The sequence below is a fragment of the Takifugu rubripes genome, chromosome 9 (genome assembly GCF_901000725.2).
Source record: "Takifugu rubripes chromosome 9, fTakRub1.2, whole genome shotgun sequence".
In the NCBI taxonomy this organism is placed as follows: Eukaryota; Metazoa; Chordata; class Actinopteri; order Tetraodontiformes; family Tetraodontidae; genus Takifugu; species Takifugu rubripes.
Window position 1 is genome coordinate 9,418,700 of NC_042293.1, and position 13,420 is coordinate 9,432,119.

Genomic DNA, 13,420 nt, shown 5'->3' on the forward strand with positions numbered 1-13,420 from the left:
ATGCTGTAGGTGGGAGGTCCAGCTTCACAAGAGCCACAAGACCCCACTCATCTTCTAATTAAACATTCTTTTGATCCCAGGAGCACTTCAATGACTAAACAGACACAGAGAAGCCCCCATGTTGGGCAGTCTCTCACAACTCTGAAGAGACAACCGTTGTCATCCATCAGACACACCAAAGGCATCCTGAGTTTTTTCTTAACATTCTCCAGTTGGCCACTTTGGTGCCTGGAACATCTGTACATTCCTTTACTGCTGGATTGTGTTCACTTTTCAGGACGACAGAGGCAACTTTGCTTTTAGTTTGAATACAAAAAACAAGTAGCGGCTCGTCTGTCTTAATGGTGGAATAGACTTTATCAAATGGTCTTGGCTTTTCTATTATTCATGCAACTGTCTCTTTGTTTTACTCAGACCTGTTTTATTTATAGACGTCATGTTCCTTGGTTGCAGCTCAAGGCTGTATTGAGGTTTTCCACAGGCATTTTTACTTCACATGGATTTTTTTGGGGGGGGGGTGAAATAAAAAGAGAAATAATTAAAATAACGTTTGAACTTGTACTGTCATAGCATTAACAGCTTCCTCGGGCACTCCTATACAGACAGAAAACCAAGCGCTATAAAACTGCCATCTCTATACTATAATTAACGTCATTGGCAATATGAATCCCACCACTCCCCCGAGGCTCACATGGTTTCCTCTTTCTGGTGTAGTTTTATGTTTCTAATGTGGTTTGAATCCATATGCTGTTCGTCTAAAATGGGGAAACACATTTATAAAATCATTTAAAAACATTTAAGGTCAATTAGGCGGCACTTCATTTGAATTTAACATCAGTCACACAAAACTGCTTTTACTGTTTGTAATGTCCAGGATGGGATGGCAGTGTTATGTTTATTGGAGATTACCTCATGTTTTTTTTTTTCAAAGCCTTATATTAGGATTAGCTTTACCGATGGCAGAATATTGAACAGTGCCCATTTTCTTTCATCTCTGTCTTTATTTTTCGTACACTCTCCCAGCTCATATGATCCCCGAAAAGGCTTTTCATTGAGCCCTGGATCACTTCTCAGCTTTTCCAGTTTAGAAAAGCTGACAAATGTTGGATTTCAAAGGAGAGTCAAATATTCTGTCTTCTCAACTGAAAGTTACACATTGATTTTCCCACAGCAGAAAGTCTGAGTCTTCCTCATCAACAATTGCCAGCTTGCTAAAACTTGAACTGCAGAACCATTATTCCGTTGCATTCTTTGGAAGCTAAAATGATTAGAAACACTGACTGCTGCAGCAAGTATTTATTCTGGCATCTACTCTTTCACTACACATCTAACTTTCCTCCATTCAAGCACCTGAGTGTGATCCTTGCCAGGTTTAATGCTTCTAAAGTGCTGGATTACGGGCTGTTTGCCATTTGATTAGGTAAGACCTACAAATCATGGAGCTGACAGCCAAGGTGGTGGTGGAAGATGGCGCCAATTTAAAAGGTCACCCAGTATGACACTCTTATTTCAGTGGCTTAGCTGATGGTAATCCTCTTTGCTGTCTATTCATACGCTGGGGTGACGTTACTAGATTTAATTGCAAAATCTTGGGAACAGGAGTGATCAGTTGTGCTTGTATGTGAAGGTTTTGATCCACTGTGTGCTGATAGACCTTTAAAAACTGAAAAACGGCAGTAATTACAGATCTTTAGGAACATGCTTGGAAACTCACCTGCATGGATGAGATAAGTGAGCTATCAATAGAAATCCTAATTAGCTGCCAACCTCCAAAGAAGGGCTCATGTCTGTCACTCGGAGTATATATGACTCTGGCGTTATGTCAGGAGACATCTTGTACAGTAAGATTTTGAGGCTCTGCCATCAGTGACTTCTATTTCCGGTATTCGCACTAAGACAAAGTGAAATTCAGTTATGGATTTGAATAAGCTTAAAAAACATTTTAAAATCTAAAGTAAGGTTTTTATGTTTGTTTTTTACCACAACAATTTTTGAAATATCAGCAGTACATCACTGTGTCACCCCAGCACACTGGGTGGTTGATTGTGCTCTCAGAACCCTCTTTGAGCCTTTTGCTGGGAACCGCTCCCAGAATGAGATTTGTCTGAGGATAATCAAATTGGAGGAAGGCCTGAAGTCCGGGCCAAGGCTGTAGCATAGTTCAGGTAGCAGTGTTTGGTATCCACAACACTTAAAAATGAAAACTCATTCTTGGGTTCCTTTACTCTGATAGAATAATATAGCATGCATATGTAGTAGAAAGGTGAATGTGGGGAATATATAGTTAAACAGTGAATATTCCCTTAATTCCACCAAAACATTGTTGCTAAATTGAGTCCCACAACTATAAGATAAATTAGGAATTGTGTGATGTGATACTGTTATTGAGTCAGCCAGTTAGTGAGTTAGCATGTGGTTGTTAATGCTCAGGCTGTATTTACGGTAATCAATTTTATGCTAGTACAAAATTTATTAATACAAAAATATGATATTTTGAGGATGTGGTGAAAAACTTCTGTTTTACTTTTTTAAGTGACTGAAAATAACTCAATGTCTTTTCTGGTCTGTTTCTTTTTTAGAGCAAGGAAATAGCTTTCCAGCTCCAAGAAGACTTGATGAAGGTCCTAAATGAGCTGTACACAGTGAGTATCAATGACCTCTGCTGTAAAACTAATGTACTTAAGTGCAGTGGCCTTGACTCTTTTGAGGCGTGTTTAGTACCAATAGACTATTTGCAACAGTTTCCATCCTTTACCTCTGCAGCCTAAATATGTCATGATGGTTAGCACGACCAATTCTAGGAAACACTCAGGGTGACACATTTCACACTATTAAGGTTAAAGCCAAATAGCAGAGTAAAATATTGCTTTTCTGTTTTTATTTATTTTTTCCCCAGTGTGTTCCACATCCAAGAGCAGGATCGAGTTTACAGCCAGAAAAGGTTCCCACGTGGAATCAAATCTGCGTTGCAATTACAGCCCTTAACTTATGGCCAGCTGCTACATATATTTTTAGCAACAGCAGTACTGTACACATTTACGGAGATGTCACAGGTTGTGTCTTTTCTTTGGTCAAACTTTTGCATCAAATTAGGCATATATCCACATAAACCCCACTTAATCTTAAATGATTTTTCTTATTGGTGCTTGTATCAATCTTTATGTCAATGGTTCATTCATTAAGGGTGGACTGAACTATATTCTGCTTTTTTTGCCTCCACCAAAGGAGGAAGTTATGTGACAGCTGGCATTCATGTTTGTTAGCAGAATAGCTCAAAAAGTCAAATACAAGGGGCTTTGATCATAAGTCAGTGTTATGTAACCTCGTATTACTGCTGCTTCCATACAGTATATACACTTTACTACTGAACTACTTATAAAGTTATTAAGTTGAAAAAACCCCAGTAGGAAGAGGACTGAGATCTCTCTCTCTCCAAGTGCCTGCTTGGTGGAGGTCTATGCTCTCGAAGGGTTTTTTTCTAGTTACATATTGTGTAAATGATGATGCTGCTTATTTATGATCACCAGTGTCACATAAAATAATGACTGACACTTATAGGCTGCGAAGGAAATCAGATTGAAGCATGCGTTTCGTTTTTTTCATTTTTCTGAATGTTTTTACCCTCGCTGTGTTCAGCTGCATCCTCTTAGTCATCAAGTTACTGTAGAAGGTGAGCCGATGGGGACTTGGAGCAAAGTAGTTTTGTATTGTCCAGTTATTCACCACTGCAATCACAGTTTTTGATGGCTACGTTGCTCCAAACACAACACTTTACTGCTCCAAACTCACCCGAATCCGCACCTACCCTGTCTTAACCCCTGCGGGGAGTACAGAAAAAGAGAGAGGGTAGCTGTGGCATCAGCCACAGTCCCAATGGGGACTCCTGCCTGTGAAATAACAGGTCTGTTCTGTCTATAAATATGTCTCTTCTGAAAGAAGCACCAGAGTAAACAATAGACTTCAGACCAGTAAGTGAGCAGTGCAGGGCCCAAGGTCAGTTAAGCTTCTCTAAACTGTACCCAGTTATACCGAGCCCCACCAAAGAAATGGCACTCTAGACAAATCGGGGGTTCACACTGTTGGAGAGCACACACAGAAATAACTGTGTTTAGCTCTGAAATGGGCAAGTTTCCCTGTGTACCACAGCTGGGGTTTTGTGTAGATTGTGTGTCACGGGATGGATGTGGAGCTGTAATTTTGTGGAAGTGGTTCATCCTGGACTGGCCTCTGGCTTCTATATTGGTTGCTTCTTGTCAGAGTTCAAATGAACAATTTTAGAATGTTTGGATTTCCCTTAGATGAAATATTCCTATGTTTTTATTTGTCATTTAAACCAGTTCATCCCCATGAAGCTGGGATCAAATAATTAATTTTAAAGTTTATTTAGTTCCATACCACTAGCTTTGACAACATAATCTCTTTCTTGGCATAGGAAATAATGACCAAATTGTTATAAAAATTATTGCTGTATCACCTTTTCCGTGTATTAATATGTATCCCAGCTCCATTGAACATGCTTTGATGGATTAGATTGCAAATGGACTTCCGTTCATCCATTTTATTACTTTAAGATTATTTGCTTCTTATTGCTGTCTTAAATAATAAACATGACATACTCCATAACATATTGGTTAAGTGTAGTTTTATTATCGCGATATCTATCGAGGACACACCTCTGCACGACAGGCCCTGTGCTGCTAAATGTCATTAGTATTATTGTGTATTTTCATCATTAATCATGCGAGGGCCCGTTATTCTTGGCTTAATTAATATCTCAATGCTGTTGTTCATGATTCATTTCTCCTCTCCTCCTGGTTCCTATCTTATTGCCCTTTTAATTGTGTCATTTTCCATTTTAAGAGCTTGTGGTTGGTGTTTTGTGGTTTACCTTCTCTCTAACAACTGAGTCACTGCTAAATCCAGTATGTAGTGTATGACCCATGTTCATTCTTATGCCGGTTCTCATGACAGTGACTCAGGGACCAGGAAGTGTTGCTAATCAGTTGTACATCATCTAGATGTGTTCATTTTTTGCTCAATCTTAGCCTCATGTTCCCTTTTGTGATGCTGAATCCGTCCAGATTTGTTGGTTTCCATCCAAACCTTACTAAATCATTCTAAAGCAAACCTTTTAATCAGCCTTAAATATTTATCTTAATAACCAAATTTCCAAATCAGAGAGGAAACCCCATTGTTTTTGGACTATTTTATGTTCAGTGCTTTTGTTTTCTTCCAAGCATGGAGGATACAATATGTCAGATTTAGCTGCTGTTAAAAACTGTGATTACATCAGAACCTCATATGAAACTCCTGGAGAGAATCTGTGGTTTTTGGGAGAGACTGTCTGCCCACTGTGAGTTCAGTTCACTCGATTTGTAATGAATGAGTACCGGTAGGCCAAAAGCCGGAACTCATAATTGATGGTTTTACTGGACAAGGTTTGTCCTGAATATGTTAAAATGATTCATCTGACCTTCAGGTTTTCCGGTTATTGACATTTCTCTCTTCATTTGCAGGTGATGAAGACCTACCACATGTACCACTCGGAGAGCATCAGTGCCGAGAGCAAGTTGAAAGAGGCTGAAAAGCAGGAAGAGAAGCAGATAGGCAGAGGAGATCAGGTCTTCAGTATTCGAATGGAGGACAAATACCAAAGACGCAGCTCTGTAAAGAAGATTGAAAAAATGAAAGAGAAGGTGGGACATCTGGGCATCAGTGTTTAGCTAATTGAATCACTTGAATTGAAATACTGATATATGCGTAATACGTTCTATTTAGTCTATTTTTACAATACATGCACTTTTGCTTCTGCTAACTTTGGCGATAGTTTAAAGAAAATGTATTCAGTATTTAACTGAGCTTCATGATTCATCTCTGGTACAAATGTTCTGAACATGACCCTTTTTATGTTATAGCAGAGAAGTTTTAAAATAAATACGGTTGGTTTTGAAAGTATGTGAGTCACTGGTCAGCATGCAATGACTAGCAGCCGTGTATTTGTCTGGTAAAGAGGAAGTGAAGGACAAAGACAGATGGCTCAGACAGTTGAAGTGAAGGACAGGGGGTGTTTTTCTGTTCTTGTTCCCTCTAATGCTATTTTTAACAGGATTTAACTTGTTTCTCCTTTAATGTTTATTGTGGTTGTTGTGCAGTAATCCCGTCTCTGCCTCGAGACACCGTCTGCGTGCGCAAAGACATAAAAGCACAATAACTTGTCAAAAAGGCAATTCTCAGCTCATTAAATTCATCGCTTTGTTCACAATCTTGCATTCTGTTTCACATTCTCGCCTATAATTCTCCCATCAGCGTCAAGCCAAGTACTCCGAGAACAAGCTGAAGTCGATCAAAGCTCGGAACGAGTACCTGCTGACACTGGAGGCATCTAATTCCTCCCTATTCAAATACTACATCCACGACTTGTCTGACTTAATTGATGTGAGTATGTGGAGCCACTTGTTTTTAGAGACTTCCTTATATCCTGCACTGATTTACTTGCCATCAAACAAGGTTTTCTAATAAAGCTACTTTGTTATTTCACATTAAAAAAAAACACACCTCTGTTTTTTTCTCTGTACTACACCTGAAAATGAGCCAATCTAATTCAATGGAGCTTTGTAAAGTCAGATCTGAGGAGACGCTGATGACTTAAGCAGCATAAGTTCTTCATGACCCGGGGAAAATATAGTTAATATCTTGATGAAAGTAGAATATTAAGTTTGCGACTGAACTTTCCTGTTTTCTATTCTCTATACAACTGAAAGCCGACAACTTTTCTTGATATTTTAGCAGGGGTTTGGCTCTTTCATCCTTTAGAAAGTCTGAAATGAGTAGGAACATGAAGCTAAACCTGAAACCTTCTTTTATGTTGCATGCGGTTGTAGGTCATCACTCCATCATCTGTGGGTTTTAATTTTTCATCGCAGAAATAAACCTGCTCTGCCATTTTCTGTGTCCAAAAGGGAAAAGACAAGGAAGGGTTTTTAGTCTTTTCTCTGGGGTTTTGGTTTCCATGCAAGACTGAAAGAGAACTGAAACCTATTCTACTGCAGACTGTGTGCTTAAATTACCCTCTGCCCACAAGCCTTCACCTCTCGCCATGGCTGGGTGTGTGGGTGAGTTGGTAGCACGCCATGTCAGATGTTTGTGCAGGTAGACACACATTTGTTTATTAATGAAGGAGATATTTTTACAGTGGAAGCACTCTCAGAGCAGTGTGTAGCACAGTGGGTGTGCTTATTGGAGTCTAAGTGGAAAAATACAGATGCCTCACAGTAAAAAGAAGATGGCTATATGATACCTGCATTAAAATATTAAGGAAATGACTGCAAGGTCTGTTCTAATTGGAGACATGATAAGATCAGAGTGCTTCTTGCAGCGCAGGATGATGATAAAATTGTGTGATTATTAGGATGTGGTGAGGGATCTGGTCACGTACTATACAAAAAGATAACTTCCAGTGGGAAGGTGATGTGTTTGGATCACTCAATCCCCATGACTTGTGAGACAGAAATTCTGATTATGAAGAGCGTATATGTGAGGGTGGCTAAACTGTGTGCATGTGAGCGTGTGTGGATGCCAGAGGTGTGTTTGAACTCCCAGGAGAAATCCTGGCCCTGGTTCTGTTTATTGAAATTCAGTTTTAGAGCCTTTATGTAAGCTGAGGTAACCGGCTCAGCTAGTGTGGAAATATTTGGTCAGCTTTGTTCAGTTTTCAGGAGCTTTCTATATAAACTTGCAATACTTGGCTAACCCTAACCCTTAGTGTTGTTGGTTTTTTTTAAATCAATTTGCACATCTAATTGTTTTTTTTTTTAATTGTTCACCTAATACTGACAGTGCTGTGATTTGGGGTATCATGCCAGTCTGAACCGGGCACTGCGGACCTACCTATCAGCCGAATACAATTTAGAGACCTCACGCCATGAGGGTCTTGACATCATAGAGAACGCCGTTGACAGTCTGGACCCGCGGAGTGACCGGCAGAGGTTCATGGAGATGTACCCTACAGCTTTCTGCCCACCGGCAAAGTTTGAATTCCAGTCTCACATGGGAGACGAGGTACAGTGTTGATGAAAAATGTCTTATGATTGTCCATTTGTTCCTAAAGATTCTTAATTACACTGATTCCATCATATAATAAAGAAATACTTTTAGTAATAATGTAGTCATGTATATTTGTAAAATGTGTTATTGGTAAATGTTTATCAAATAGGATAAATAAACTGGAAGTAAATGTTGTTGCTTTAAGTTTTTTTGGATCTAATACTTGGCAGCCAACTTTATGAGTGACATTTTGATGCAATCTGGGCTGCCTGATTAGTTTGTTTTATGGTCGACAGAATCGTCAAATGGTGATAATTGTACCCTTGGAGGCTGTAGGTCAACATGTGTTATGTTTTACTGTTTGGCTGGCGTTCGCTAACAATGACATCATGCCTGTTTACTGTCTGCTATCTGTTGGCAAAGCCTCTGTCGTCAAAGAATCTGGAGGAGAGCATTTTGTGTAAACTACATGGCCTCTTCAGTCCAGTAGCCCCTAATTTCAGACTCTGTTTCAGTGGGTTTTGCGTCTTTAATTTATTCATTTTTCATTTTTGTAGGTATGTCAGATCTCATTGCAACCACCAGTGAATGGAGAACTCATCTTAAGGTTCCAGCAGCTTCAGTCTCGTCTGGCGACTCTGAAGATTGAAAATGAAGAGGTAAATTCATGCATGCCAATAATTATGTGGTATGTGAGCATTTTAATATATCACACGTGGCATTAGTAACAGAGCTGGAGGGTTTATTAGGTTCATTCAAAAGCCATCCTAGGTGACAGTTGATTTCTGAAAAATCTAGGTTTCTGCTGCATATAGGGTTGTGAGAGACGTACACAGATTAGTGTGTGAGTATGATGTGCGAGGATTTTTACATGAGCTCAAAAGATCTAGATACCAAAATAATGGAGGCTGAAGAGGTTGTTTGATAGATGTAATGAGTTCATGTAAAAATCATCATACCATATGTAATGAAATAAATTGTCATCATAATTGAGGTTTACTATCTTGTTTATGCTGTGTAACATGCCCAGGCAGAGTCCTGCTTGTGTCATCACAGTGTGTGCTTCATGTCTCTGCATCCTCCTGTGTGAGGGTATGATGATAACCCCCCGTTGCTGCATGTCCTTTTCCGTCTCTGCTGTTGAAGCGGATGTCCTGGCGGGTCAGAATTAGTGGGTGCTGTTGCCTTGTGTTAGGATCAGCAGATGGCCTCCGTTCCTGGGCACAGCAGGCCACACGCATCCTCAAAAAGTGGACTTTCAGAGTGCAGTGTGCAGCTTACCAGCATGACTGTCAACTGTCCAAGGGAGAAAAGAGCATCTGTCTTTATCTGACCAGGAAAGGCCGCAGGGCAGTGCTTATAACATGCAGCTGTTTCCTGGTTTTTCTTTCTTTTGTGTGTGTGGCAGCAGGATACAACAAGGGTTGAGAGTTCTCCCTTAAATAATTAAGGTTAATGTACAGTAACTGTGTGTGGTGCTTTACTGTGGAAGGTTTTTAAATTTGTTTCGATGGACTGAAGAATGTGATCATTCTCACTTCTCATTCAGTCAACAGCTCATCTTTCTCGCCAATGTAATAATCTGTCCATTTAGATCTCATTTGGCTCTGTACGCTCCAGAGCTTCGATGGGTTTCTCACTCCCTCTCTGTGGTCTCAAGCTGTTTCACACTAAACTCTCACGCAGTCTCCTTTGCAGGAGGTGTTTGTTTTTCTCTGATAAATCAGAAGGAAGAAACATCAAAGGCATGTCTGCATGTTTATTCATGCAGGAAAGACTGTCTTTCAACTCCGATAGTTGTTAAAATAACAGAAATAAGCAGTTGCCCTACAGAACAATAAACCAGACTTGTTGAAGCTCGTTTTGGTGGGCTATTCGTTGGCATGTCACTTATTTAAATAGATATTACTGCTGTCCAATGAAGACAACCGGTTCTTTGGCTTTGACCAGACCCTGAATATTGTTACAGCACAGGATGTTGTGGCTGCACTTTTATGATCAGATGATCATTACACATGTTCTGACCTGCCATATGGTTTTGCTTTGTGAAGGGTATAATCAGTTGGGAGCAACTGCGTCAAACCCATATGCCTTTCAGTTTTATAACCAACCAGTGTAGCACACGAACAATATGAATCCATCTTTCTTTTCTTTATTTAAACAGTCAGGATCCAATTCTTCAATTTGTCACATTCTGTGTTGCTATATATTTTATCCTTGCAGCACATGCTCTGACTAAAATCTTGGGCTGTAAAGTTTGTGGCAGTTATGATATTTATTCATCACCCGCAGCAGCTCTGGTGTTGTCAGGGAACAGCATTTATAGAACTGAATCTAAAAAGCCTTTGACTGAATATACCATCTTCAGCAGACACCGTACAGCTATGGCTTCTCTGAGTGGCTGCAAATTCGTCGCCTCTCATGTTTTAGTTCTCCCCCCCCCTCGCTCGCTCTCACTGAGATGTGCTTCCTGTCATAAAAGACCTGCATTTTTCACGGTGTCTTGGGATAACAAGAAAAGCTTTAATGTGTAGTTGTTAAAGCAGCTGACTGTTCTGCCATCCTGATGCTGGGAGGATGTCTTCTTCCTTTTTAGTTGACCGCATTAGCTCTGACCTCTCCCACCCTTGTTTATTTTCAGATCAAAAAAACATCAGAAGCCACCCTGACCACCATCCAGGACATGGTGACCATTGAAGACTACGACGTGTCCGAGTGTTTCCACCACAGCCGATCCACTGAGTCGGTCAGGTCAACTGTGTCAGAAACGTACCTCAGCAAACCCAGCATTGCCAAGAGAAGAGCCAACCAGCAAGAGACTGAACAGTTCTACTTCATGGTGAGAGAAGATTTAAGAATAAAGCAATTGCTGCTATATACAAATAAAAACTAAATGAAACCAGCCTTTTATTTCACAATGAAAACAGAACTTTGTCTCTCTTACTGCCAGATTGTGCTTACATCTGTGCTTACATCTATTTAAAAGCTGATGTGAGAGTCTTTGTACTGGTTAAAACCTGCTTGAAACAGCACATGGACGTTTTGGCTCCTAATCTTGTGCATCAAGCTCCTTTCAGAATATTTGATCAGTCGGCAGAGGAGCAGCTCCCTTAAAGTAATTCTCTTTTATAAGGTTAGTTGCTCTTCTGTTCCAGTCTAAAGGTGGACATGCTCTGATAACAGCTTTAAAAAGACTCTTAGCATGTCTTTTGCCCTTGGCGTTCTAATCGCCAATAGCTGTCTTAAGAGAGGACGGGTGCTGGCTGGTACTCATGGCCAATGTGTAATTACTCTCATTTCTCCACAGAAATTCCGGGAGTATCTGGAGGGCAGTAATCTCATCTCCAAACTGCAGGCCAAACATGACTTGCTGAAGAGGAGTCTTGGTGAAAGTAAGGACGCAATCTTTTAACTCTTCTCATCTCACAACTGAGCTTCCCGTGTTCCAGTCGCATTCTGGCAACCACTTTATTGTTTCTTTTTGATGTCAGATCTACTTTGTGTCAGCTTAATTCATCAAACCAAGGATTTCTCATGCTTCAGCCACATTTAATCACAGGCGGCCAGCACAACGAGTGATTGGATTCTGAGCCCTGCCTTTTTATTCATTGCAGTCCTACTGAGCAGCTTCTGCGTCAGCCATGGCAAATGTCCCATTGTTGTTTTTATGCTTTTCACGAGTCAGAGCTGCTAGATTGTAATCTGGGTTTTAGTCTGGTTTGAGGGCATTTTGAATTTGTATTATTCGTCTTACTGATTGATTTAACGGACTTAATGGACTGCAGCGAATTAGAGTGGTCACAGTCATTAGGACTCCCTCCCCATTTCTTATGACAATTCAGCTAATCTGGCCACAAACATTGAGTCTTTCCACCAGTTAGGTGGTCTCATTCAGATTGTGAACCGTGTTAACGAGGAAGAAAAAAGGTGCCCGAGTCTCTCATAAGACTTCTTTATCCTTAGGGATGGGCAATCAATTTAAGACATCATTATTTACAAAATCGGGTCAGTACTTATTATTTCTTTTTTACTGGTGACTCCAGTTTTGCTAATTGTTTTCCTCTTCATCCACAAACCATGCAATTTTATTTTTCCCTGAATGTTTGTTGTCAAGACTTGCTCACACTCTTAAATGATTCTTCAAAAATGGTAGTATAGTAGAAGGGGAAAAAATAAAGCCAGTATATTTAAAACCATAATGGAGGGCATGTCCATGGAAACATATTCAAAACAAAATTACAAACAATGGAAGCTTTTTTGTGTAGTAGTATGGGGGTTTGTGTTTAAGGCTGAGAGTCCATGAGCTCTTTATAAGCAACGTGTCCCAGCACGTCCACACATCTTAGTTGCCCTTACACCTCTCTTTTTTCTCTCTTCACCTACAGGCCACAGAGCTGACTACATGACCACAAGGTAAAGTTCACACACTCACACCAAAGTAGCTGTGCAAACGTTGAACACACGTCCAGACCACTTTCATCTCAGCAGTGACCTAAACATTGACTTGAAATAGTGAACAGAGAAGTAGTAGCTCATATATTCAACCCTTAATTTAACGGTATTATATTCGTCTTTACTTAAAATAGACTATTTTTGCCTTTGACAGGATACACAAATTAAAGAGTAATAGCATAAGTTTTGAATAAAACTTAAAACAGTTAATTAATTTGTTATTTGACAAAAACAGCAATCTTTTTTTGGGGTCACTCCATACGCTATGCAGTTAGAATTGGATTTGAGTACCACATTTCTTAAAATTAGCACAGTCACATTTTTTAGTTGCAGTTTTAATTTTATGAAATGTGGTACTCAAATCCAATTCTAATATGGATATGAGGTTGTGGAGGAATTTAAAACATTAACCACAACCTCATATCCATATTCAAAATGGTATCTTTTCTTTGTATAAGCATACATTCAAAGCAAATTTTAGCCTTTTTAGCACAATAAAAAGATGAGAGCTGTTTTAATCTCATTGTGACTGGTCACTAACATCCACATACATTAGCAGAAGAAATGCAAATACATTCCCGACAGGACCTGTCACGGGGTGAAATGCTGACACCTGATTTCCCAACAGCCCTGAAATTGAAGAATTTTACAGCTCAAGAAATTTTGTACAGAATTAAAAAAAAAAATCAACTCTCATTCACTTGGCCACCATTTTGATTTAGAACAATTTCAGTGATTATTAAATTCAAGTGATTTCAATTTCTGTTTATGATTTCTGCTGCGTTCTTTGTATTCTAGGTATCTTAAAAACCACACTGGCACCCGGCGCGCTAGACCTCGCTCGGTTTTTAATGTTAGATTATTTAATGGCAATTTGGAGTCATTTATTAAGGTACATTCCGACAAGCTACCTCCTAGATATGAC

The 13,420-nt window shown here is 39.7% G+C and overlaps 1 protein-coding gene across 2 annotated transcripts in view; it reads left to right on the forward strand.

The window, feature by feature from the left end:
* The window catches only part of srgap1a (SLIT-ROBO Rho GTPase activating protein 1a), a 47,145-nt gene that overhangs the window by 18,955 nt on the left and 14,770 nt on the right, over nt 1-13,420 (forward strand). Inside the window, exons 4-12 of one of the 2 annotated variants that reach the window (XM_011607340.2) lie at nt 2,580-2,642; nt 5,517-5,696; nt 6,307-6,435; nt 7,837-8,058; nt 8,601-8,702; nt 10,685-10,882; nt 11,351-11,435; nt 12,429-12,456; nt 13,294-13,387. In XM_011607340.2, the coding sequence (XP_011605642.1) occupies nt 2,580-2,642; nt 5,517-5,696; nt 6,307-6,435; nt 7,837-8,058; nt 8,601-8,702; nt 10,685-10,882; nt 11,351-11,435; nt 12,429-12,456; nt 13,294-13,387 (1,101 nt within the window). The remainder of the gene's footprint in view (nt 1-2,579; nt 2,643-5,516; nt 5,697-6,306; nt 6,436-7,836; nt 8,059-8,600; nt 8,703-10,684; nt 10,883-11,350; nt 11,436-12,428; nt 12,457-13,293; nt 13,388-13,420) is intronic. The other variant, XM_011607342.2, reaches the window with a different exon arrangement.